General features: G+C 48.3%; 1 protein-coding gene and 1 long non-coding RNA gene across 2 annotated transcripts; one reads left to right on the top strand and one right to left on the bottom strand.

Moving 5' to 3' along the window:
• Positions 1-1,639: 1,639 nt before the first annotated feature.
• Positions 1,640-3,114, bottom strand: LOC109764181 (spermidine synthase 1). The gene is made up of 2 exons (XM_020323033.4): positions 2,175-3,114; positions 1,640-2,082 (listed from the first exon to the last, which is right to left on the bottom strand). The coding sequence occupies exons 1-2, from the start codon at positions 2,951-2,953 to the stop codon at positions 1,887-1,889; spliced, it is 975 nt and encodes a 324-aa protein (XP_020178622.1). The 5' UTR covers positions 2,954-3,114; the 3' UTR covers positions 1,640-1,886.
• Positions 3,115-3,627: 513 nt separating this feature from the next.
• Positions 3,628-4,258, top strand: LOC120968084 (uncharacterized). The gene is made up of 2 exons (XR_005762168.3): positions 3,628-3,756; positions 4,043-4,258. It is a non-coding gene; the product is annotated as an uncharacterized lncRNA (long non-coding RNA).
• Positions 4,259-10,761: the final 6,503 nt, after the last annotated feature.

The raw sequence follows: 10,761 nt of genomic DNA, 5'->3' as shown, positions 1-10,761 counted from the left end.
AGGATGGCGACACCGACGAAGAACTGAGATAATACAACGTCGCGCCTCGACCTCGTGTTTTCTAAGTAGCCCAACGACTTGTGAAAGTGTTGCGTGCATGCGTTTAAGTGTGTTGTGTGTGTTAATTAAATATGCGTTTAAGTGTGTAGTATGTGTGTTCTCTGAGTATATATGTTGAACAAGAAGTTGTGTTCTTTTATTGACAAATTAAAACGAGGTTGTGTGGGCACAGTTGTTAGCGTACGTGGGCTTCAGCAGATGATCGCTGGTTCTCCTGCCACGCATGGCGTTTTTTCAATGACAGTTGGGGCCCACATAGATAGAGAAAGGGTGCTGTGATGTTTGACCAGTCAACAGAGTAAAATACGAAGCTATATGGTGACCCAGTGACTGTATAATCACCTCAAGTCATATATAGTGACCGTATTGACCGTATTCTTAACTACAGTGACCAAAATGAGCTTTTTACACAAGTTCAATGACCGCGGGTGCATTTTACTCTTTTTGCTTCAACAAGTATCTTTTTTAGCTGGAGCCTATGTTTTCCAGAGATGCAAAGCATTCTTCTTCGTTGGGACTTGCAAAACAATTTTTGATTCAACCGGTGAGAAAATTTGCTTCAACCAGCGTCTAGTTTTGCTGGAACCAGCAATTCCGAGCATGCGACAACCAAAGCTTTTTTCAGAGCCGTAATGGGTCACCGATGTGAGCTGCGACGGCCACCACGGCAAGACGCACTGCAAGGTCGCCGGGGTTGTTGGAACGGCGGTCCCGGGAGGGGGGAGGTTTGATGCAACCCGGTAGCAAGGGCGGCAAGCCGGCGAGCAATGGCGATCCGGTGGTCCGGCGGCTCATCCCGCACTACGCTAGCGTGATTTGGGGGAAAAGCCTTGCTGGAACCAGCAATTCCGAGCATGCGACAACCAAAGCTTTTTTTAGAGCCGTGATGGGTCACCGATGTGAGCTGTGACGGCCACCACGGCAAGACGCACTACAAGGTCGCCGGGGCTGTTGGAACGGCGGTCCCGGGAGGGGGGAGGTTTGATGCAACCCGGTAGCAAGGGCGGCAAGCCGACGAGCAATGGGGATCCGGCGACCCGGTGGCTCGTCCCGCACTACGCTAGCATGATTTGGGGGAAAAGTAACGGTTAAAAAAATTTGGGCGAAAAGCCAAGGGAAAGAGCGCTTTGAGGAAGGCCCTGATCTAACGGTTAAAACACAACATATCGGACGATTACGGTGCCACTTGCCCAAATTTGGGCCGGCGCCTAGTGGTCACCTTTTTGATGTAACAAGCATATACTATAATTAACAAATAGTCTTCCTCTGATACAAAAATCCAACCGTGTTGTGTCCACAAGGCAGGGTCTTATACCAAAAATGTAACTAATTTAATCTAACCGTGTTGTGTCCACAAGGCAGGGTCTTATTCCAAAAATCCAAACGAACTGCCATGACAGAAACTGTCACCCCTGCCCCCATATATAAACACATTAAAAACTGCTCGCTTCGTTCGTCCTTTCTTTAATACCCCTCCGTATCAAAATATAAAACGTTTTTGACATTATCATAATGTCAAAAAATGTCTTATATTTTGATACAGAGGAAGCATAAGATAAGATAAGAAAACTGCAGGGCAAAAACTAAATTCAGAAGGTTCTCATACCACCAGGTATAGCCAGGAAATACAACCTGAGACATACAACACAGAATCACAGGTACCAATAATTTCCATGTGGGCTTATTGCAAGCTAAAAAAAGGGGGGGGGGGGGGGGGGGGGGGGGGGGTTTCTCCTCTGTCTACGCTAAGACAGATTGCTCCCTGTGTTGAAACCAAACCAGCTCTTCTAGTTGGCCTTGGTTTCAGTGACCATCTTCATAAGAATCTAGTTAGCCTTGGCCTCAATGACCCTCCTCGCAAATGATGGCAAACAAAACGATGCGGTGTGGAACTCGGAGTTGTAGAACTTGAGCTGCCCCTTGGATTTTGTGGAGTATTCGTCCTCCTCGATGCTGAAGACAGGATGCTGGAAATCAACACTAGGCCCCTCGGTGGAGCAGAGCATGAAACCTATCACTCCGCTGCAACAAAAACCAAAAATCATATAAACTCAGTGGCTAAAGAAATGAGAACCCAGTTCGATCACATAGAAGACAGGATCAGTTACGCGTACCTTGGGTATGTGGGTACCGTAGTCCATGCGTAGTTCACGGAGCCTTTGAAAACCTGGCGACAGTTGGTGACAATGTCTTCTATGATGTGCATGTGCAGCCATATGCTCTCCGCCTGGGTGCAGACGACCCCGCCCGGACGCAGAGCCCTGGAGACGGACTGGAAGAACGGCTTCTCGAACAGCTCCTGAGCAGGACCTACTGGATCGGAGGAATCGACTATCACTGCATCGTAGGTGCCCTCTGGAGCATTCTTCAGGAAGGCGACGCCGTCTCCGATGTGCAGGGACACGCGAGGGTCCTCGAACCCGAGGGCCAGATGAGGGAAGAACTGCTTGGACACATCGACCACCATCTTGTCGATCTCGCAGATGTCGATCTGCTCCACCGAGGAGTGCCGTGAGACCTCCCGCAGAACGCCGCCGTCTCCGCCCCCGATGACCAGGACCTTCTTGGGATCTTTGATTGAGCAGAGAGGGAGGTGGGTGATCATCTCCTGGTAGGCGCACTCGTCCCTCTCCGTCACCTGGATCACCCCATCCAGGACGAGCACCTTCCCGTAGGTGGAGGACTGGAAAACCAGCACGTCTTGGTAGTCCGACTTGCCTTGGAACAGGACCTTCTCCACCTTGAGCGAGTGCGCCTCGCCGGGCCACATGGGGCTGATCTCGGAGAACCATCCGGGGATGACGGCCGAGATCCCCGCCTGCTCACCGGCCCCGTCCGCCGCCGCAGCGACCTCGCTCTCCCGCGCCCTCTTCGCCGCCGTCTCGGCCTCCATCCCAAAAGCCTAGAGCGCGACGACGACGAGACGAGCTCGGCGGCTTGGGTGGATTTCGTCGGCGGCGGCGGCTAGGTGTAAGCTGGGGAGGGATGTCAGCCGCGGCCTTGTGGTTTTATTCTTGGGGATGTGTGGGCGGCGGCTTTAGGGTTTTCGCTTTTGCCTCCGCGTGAAAAGCATCCGGCTGATATTCTGGAAATCGGGCTGCATCGGCTGCCCCACCTGTGTGGGGGCGTGTCAACGTAGGACCACCCACCGCTTTCCCATCCGAGCTTATCTCTTGCCGAGTTTTCCCCTTGTCTTCTTTCCGGTCACGTGTCCATAGCACTCAGAGCATGGCCTATACTACACGGAGCCAAATTTAATGGTTTGATTTTTTTGGCAAAGTTTAGCCGGATCTGATTTCATCTGAAAGTATTTCCCGATCTGACTTGTTGCTACTGTCATAGTCCTCGGCGATAGCTTCACACACCCTACATGGTCTTCGGCGATAGGTGTAACGGCAGGCACGAACGGACGTCTTCGTGTGCTAACGAGGCAAAGGGCCCTACCGACATGGACCCTCGCGGTAGGCTCTATTAGGCTACCGCCAAAACCCCTGGCGGTAGGGTGTTGCGCAGTGGATAAGATTGTGTGGTGGGGGTTGTGCCCCTCCCCACCCCACACAACCAATCGCCCTCATTCTCCTCCACTCACCCGAGCTCAAGCCTTCTCCCCCTCTCTTCCTCACTCAAGGGCCTTCCAAATCTCTCTCATTTGCTTGAGATTTGTCCGGTGGATCCAGAGCACTTTCATCACCCAAGGTACCTCTCCCATTCTCCCTTCTTTTGGTTGGTTGGAATCATGTTTTTTGTTGGATTTGCTCACATTCTTTGAAACCCTAGTTCATCATTGTGTTGTGGTAAAATCAAGTTATATGATGCTTTTAGGGTTATGTTTGTGTTTACACTATGTATTGTGTGCCTATCATTGTTGGGGGTAGCTCGATCTAGTGCTAGGGTTAGTAGTTTTGTCAAGAAATGGTTAGGGTTAGTGCTAGGGTTAAGGTTTTGCCTTGGATGACCGTTATAGTTACCCCTCGACTTGTAGGATGGGACCGATCACCTTCTTTGAGACTTCTGCGGAGGTGGCGGCAAAGCGTGAACGCGAAGTCATTGAGGAAAAGATGAAGCCGTGGGTCGAAGTCGTCTATGTGTTGAATACGGCTTGTAGAGACTTTTAAAGTACTATGTGTCCAAGTGCGACGACAATGAGAAGATGTACGAAGCTAAAGAGAAAAAAGATAAGCAAGAGAAATTTCATAGACGTGCTCTTGCAAGGCAAATCGCATTGTGCGAAACAAGGGATGAAGTGCGTCAGATGGACTTTAAAAACCCTGACCAGATCATTGATTGGCTAGTTAGGCAACCATCATCGCCGATACCTAGCCAGGCTTCTCGTTGGGCTTGGGTCCTTGAAATAAATGATGTCATTTATTGCAACCCGGGACCGTACGACAAAGATGTCGTGTTGATGCACGAGTAAAGGGGGTTGAACTACATGATGTCCACTACAAAAAAGGCACATCCGTGACATTATGGCCCGAACGAAAAAAGATTGTCATGGTTATGACACTTCTATTACAATAATTGTGACAAAAACACGTATCGTCATAGATGTGATGGGCTCCTACTTCTATGACAAAAAATCATGAGAGAAAATGGGCTTTTCGTCCTGGGCGGGCAGGGTACGCACCTGCATGACATTCTTTGGGTCGTCCATGACATAAAAAATCGTGGTAGGAGTGAGGGCGAGGAAATTTTCGCGGAGTTCCCGGTTACAATGGGTGGTCGGGGCCGAGCAATGCAGTGTGGTTTGCGTGTTTCTCTCTCGTACGCGCGCGTGGTACGAGCCATGTTCGCTATAACTGAACCCGAGCGAGTTGTTCTCTTACTGAACCCGAGCGATCGATCGATCCCACTACGTACTGAAGCCGATCGATTCCTTCGCTGCTAACTGAACCCGAGCGTTTCCTTCACTGGTGCTGCTACCTGAACCCGAGCGATCGGTCGCTGCCGCTGCTTATACTGAAGCCGATCGAGCCCTCGTGCGAGACGTAGCCACCCGGTGTGTTGGGTTGCCTCTGGATGAACAGTGCCTGTTGCTGCCGCGCGCGCGATACGTAGAATGAGTCGAGACGTGGTGAGTCCAGCCGGTTGGTTGGTTGTTAGCTGTGATGAACAGTTCCCGATGGGGGTTGGATGAACAGGACCCCGTGGTAGTATAGGTGGTTGCCGCTGGATGAACAGGACCCCGAGGTGAAGGAAATATGCCCTAGAGTCAATAATAAAGTTGTTATTTATATTTCCTTATATCATGATAAATGTTTATTATTCATGCTAGAATTGTATTAACCGGAAACTTAGTACATGTGTGAATACATAGACAAACAGTGTCACTAGTATGCCTCTACTTGACTTGCTCGTTAATCAAAGATGGTTAAGTTTCCTAGCCATAGACAAGAGTTGTCATTTGATGAACGGGATCACATCATTAGAGAATGATGTCATTGACTTGACCCATCCGTTAGCTTAGCACTATGATCGTTTAGTTTTTTGCTATTGCTTTCTTCATAACTTATACATATTCCTATGACTATGAGATTATGCAACTCCTGAATACCGGAGGAACACTTAGTGTGCTATAAAACGTCACAACGTAACTGGGTGATTATAAAGATGCTCTATAGGTGTCTCCGATGGTGTTTGTTGAGTTGGCATAGATCGAGATTAGGATTTTTCACTCCGATTGTCGGAGAGGTATCTCTGGGCCCTCTCGGTAATACACATCACTATAAGCCTTGCAAGCAATATGACTAATGAGTTAGTTACGGGATGATGCATTACGGAACGAGTAAAGAGACTTGCCGGTAACGAGATTGAACTAGGTATGATGATACCGACGATCGAATCTCGGGCAAGTAACATACCGATGACAAAGGGAACAGCGTATGTTGTTATGCGGTTTGACCGATAAAGATCTTCGTAGAATATGTAGGAGCCAATATGAGCATCCAGGTTCCGCTATTGGTTATTGACCGGAGATGAGTCTCGGTCATGTCTACATAGTTCTCTAACCCGTAGGGTCCGCACACTTAACGTTCGATGACGATCGGTATTATGAGTTTATGTGTTTTGATGTACCGCGGGTAGTTCGGAGTCCCGGATGAGATCACGGACATGACGAGGAGTCTCGAAATGGTCGAGACATAAAGATTGATATATTGGATGACTATATTCGGACACTAGAATGGTTCCGAGGTGTATCGGGTATTTACCGGAGCACCGGGGGGTTACCGGAACCCCCCGGGGGTTAATGGGCCTACATGGGCTTTAGTGGAAGAGAGGAGGAGGTGGCCAAGTGGAGGGGCGCGCCCCCCAAGCCCAATCCGAATTGGGAAGGGGGTCGCACCCCCTTTCCTTCTCCCCCTCTTCCCTTTCCTTCCCCTCCTAGTTGGACTAGGAAAGGGGGGAACCTACTCCTAGTAGGAGTAGGATTCCCCCCCTTAGCTAGGGCGCACCCCATGAGGCCGGCCGGCCCCTCCTCCACTCCTTTATATACGGGGGAAGGGGCACCCCATAGACACACAAGTTGATTTCTTAGCCGTGTGCGGTGCCCCCCTCCACAGATTTCCACCTCGGTCATATTGTCGTAGTGCTTAGGCGAAGCCCTGCGTCGGTAACTTCATCATCACCGTCAACACGCCGTCGTGCTGACGAAAATCTACCTTAGCCTTAGCTGGATCTAGAAGTTCGAGGGACGTCACCAAGCTGAACGTGTGCAGATCGCGGAGGTGTCGTGTGTTCGGTACTTGATCGGTTGGATCGCGAAGACGTTCGACTACATCTGAAGGAAATATGCCCTAGAGGCAATAATAAAGTTATTATTTATTTCCTCATATCATGATAAATGTTTATTATTCATGCTAGAATTGTATTAACCGGAAACATAATACATGTGTGAATACATAGACAAACATAGTGTCACTAGTATGCCTCTACTTGACTAGCTCGTTAATCGAAGATGGTTGAGTTTCCTAGCCATGGACTTGAGTTGTCATTTGATTAACGGGATCACATCATTAGGAGAATGATGTGATTGACTTGACCCATTCCGTTAGCTTAGCACTTGATCGTTTAGTATGTTGCTATTGCTTTCTCATGACATATACATGTTCCTATGACTATGAGATTATGCAACTCCCGTTTACCGGAGGAACACTTTGTGTGCTACCAAACGTCACAACGTAACTGGGTGATTATAAAGGTGCTCTACAGGTGTCTCGGAAGGTACTTGTTGAGTTGGCGTACTTCGAGATTAGGATGTGTCACTCCGATTGTTGGAGAGGTATCTCTGGGCCCTCTCGGTAATGCACATCACTATAAGCCTTGCAAGCAATGTGACCAATGAGTTAGTTGCGGGATGATGCATTACGGAACGAGTAAAGAGACTTACCGGTAACGAGATTGAAATAGGTATTAAGATACCGACGATCGAATCTCGGGCAAGTAACATACTGATGACAAAGGGAACAACGTATGTTATTATGCGGTTTGACCGATAAAGATCTTCATAGAATATGTAGGAGCCAATATGAGCATCCAGGTTCCGCTATTGGTCCGAACCCGTAGGGTCCGCACGCTTAAAGTTTGGTGACGATCGGTATTATGAGTTTTTGTGTTTTGAAGTACCGAAGGTAGTGCGGAGTCCCGGATATGATCACGGACATGACGAGGAGTCTCGAAATGGTTGAGACGTAAAGATTGATATATTGGACGACTATATTCGGACACCGGAAGTGTTCCGAGTGGTTTCGGATAAAAACCGAAGTACCGGGGGGTTACCGAAAACCCCCGGGGAGTTAATTGGGCCTCAGGGGCCTTAGTAGGAGAAGAGCAGGGGCGGCCAGGGCAGCCGCGCGCCCCCTCCCCCTCTAGTCTGAATTGGACAAGGAAGGGGGCGGCGCCCCCCTTTTTCCTTCTCCTCCTCTCCCCCTTCCTTCCCTCTCCTACTCCAACAAGGAAAAGGAGGAGTCCTACTCCCGGTGGGCGTAGGACTCCCCCCTGGCGCGCCCTCTTCCTGGCCGGCCGCCTCCCCCCTTGCTCCTTTATATAGGGGGGCAGGGGGCACCCTAGAACACAAAAGTTGATCTATTGATCTATTCCAGCCGTGTGCGGTGCCCCCCTCCACCATATTCCACCTCGGTCATATCGTAGCGGTGGTTAGGCAAAGCCCTGCGTTGGTAGCAACATCATCACCGTCATCACGTCGTCATGCTGACGGAACTCTCCCGTGAAGCTCTGCTGGATCGGAGTTCGCGGGACGTCATCAAGTTGAACGTGTGCTGAACTCGGAGGTGCCGTACGTTCAGTACTTTGATCGGTCGGACCGTGAAGACGTACGACTACATCAACCGCGTTGTGCTAACGCTTCCGCTTTCGGTCTATGAGGGTACATGGACAACACTCTCCCCTCTCGTTGCTATGCATCACCATGATCCTGTGTGTGCGTAGGATTTTTTTTTGAAATTACTACATTCCCCAACAGTGGCATCCGAGCCAGGTTTTATGCGTAGATGTTATGTGCACGAGTAGAACACAAGTGAGTTGTGGGTGATACAAGTCATACTGCTTACCAACATGTCACACTTTGGTTCGGCGGTATTGTTGGATGAAGCGGCCCGGACCGACATTACGCGCACGCTTACGCGAGACTGGTTCTACCAACGTGCTTTGCACATAGGTGGCTGGCGGGTGTCAGTTTCTCCAACTTTAGTTGAACCGAGTGTGGCTACGCCCGGTCCTTGAGAAGGTTAAAACATCACTAACTTGACGAACTATCGTTGTGGTTTTGATGCGTAGGTAAAAACGGTTCTTGCTAAGCCCGTAGCAACCATGTAAAACTTGCAACAACAAAGTAGAGGACGTCTAACTTGTTTTTGCAGGGCATGTTGTGATGTGATATGGTCAAGGCATGATGCTATATTGTATGAGATGATCATGTTTTGTAACCGAGTTATCGGCAACTGGCAGGAGCCATATGGTTGTCGCTTTATTGTATGCAATGCAATCACCTGTAATTGCTTTACTTTATCACTAAGCGGTAGCGATAGTCGTAGAAGCAATAGTTGGCGAGACGACAACGATGCTACGATGGAGATCAAGGTGTCGCGCCGGTGACAATGGTGATCATGACGGTGCTTCAGAGATGGAGATCAGAAGCACAAGATGATGATGGCCATATCATATCACTTATATTGATTGCATGTGATGTTTATCTTTTATGCATCTTATTTTGATTTGATTGACGGTAGCATTATAAGATGATCTCTCACTAAATTTCAAGATAAAAGTGTTCTCCCTGAGTATGCACCGTTTCCAAAGTTCGTCGTGCCGAGACACCACGTGATGATCGGGTGTGATAAGCTCTACGTTCATCTACAACGGGTGCATGCCATTTTTGCACACGCATAATACTCGGGTTAAACTTGACGAGCCTAGCATATGCAGATATGGCCTCGGAACACTGAGACCGAAAGGTCGAGCGTGAATCATAGTAGATATGATCAACATAGTGATGTTCACCACTGAAAACTACTCCATCTCACGTGATGATCGGACATGGTTTAGTTGATTTGGATCACATGATCACTTAGATGATTAGAGGTATGTCTATCTAAGTGGGAGTTCTTAAGTAATATGATTAATTAAACTTAAATTTATCATGAAATTAGTACCTGATAGTATTTTGCTTGTCTATGTTGATTGTAGATAGATGGCCCGTGCTGTTGTTCCGTTGAATTTTAATGCGTTCCTTGAGAAAGCAAAGTTGAAAGATGATGGTAGCAATTACACGGACTGGGTCCGTAACTTGAGGATTATCCTCATTGCTGCATAGAAGAATTACGTCCTGGAAGCACCGCTGAGTGCCAGGCCTGCTGTAGATGCTACTGAAGACGTTAAAAACGTCTGGCAGAGCAAAGCTGATGACTACTCGATACTTCAATGTGCCATGCTTTACGGCTTAGAACCGGGGCTTCAACGACGTTTTAAATGTCATGGAGCATATGAGATGTTCCAGGAGTTGAAGTTAATATTTCAAGCAAATTCCCGGATTGAGAGATATGAAGTCTCCAATAAGTTCTACAGCTGCAAGATGGAGGAGAATAGTTCTGTCAGTGAACATATACTCAAAATGTCTGGGTATAACAATCACTTGATTCAACTGGGAGTTAATATTCCGGATGATAGTGTCATTGACAGAATTCTTCAATCACTACCACCAAGCTACAAGAGCTTCATGATGAACTATAATATGCAAGGGATGGATAAGACAATTCCCGAGCTCTTCGAGATGCTAAAGGCTGCGGAGGTAGAAATCAAGAAGGAGCATCAAGTGTTGATGGTCAACAAGACCACCAGTTTCATGAAAAAGGGCAAAGGGAAGAAGAAGGGGAACTTTAAGAAGAACAGCAAACAAGTTGCTGCTCAAGAGAAGAAACCCAAGTCTGGACCTAAGCCTGAGACTGAGTGCTTCTACTGCAAGCAGATTAGACCCAGGAAGCGGAACTGCCCCAAGTATTTGGCGGATAAGAAGGATGGCAAGGTGAACAAAGGTATATGTAATATACATGTTATTGATGTGTACCTTACTAGAGCTCGCAGTAGCACCTGGGTATTTGATACTGGTTCTATTGCTAATATTTGCAACTAGAAACAGGGACTACGGATTAAGCGAAGACTGGCTAAGGACGAGGTGACGATGCGCGT

This window comes from Aegilops tauschii, chromosome 7, assembly GCF_002575655.3.
Source record: "Aegilops tauschii subsp. strangulata cultivar AL8/78 chromosome 7, Aet v6.0, whole genome shotgun sequence".
Classification (NCBI taxonomy): Eukaryota; Viridiplantae; Streptophyta; class Magnoliopsida; order Poales; family Poaceae; genus Aegilops; species Aegilops tauschii.
Note: the sequence above shows the minus strand (reverse complement) of the source record. Positions and strands in the feature narration are given on the sequence as shown.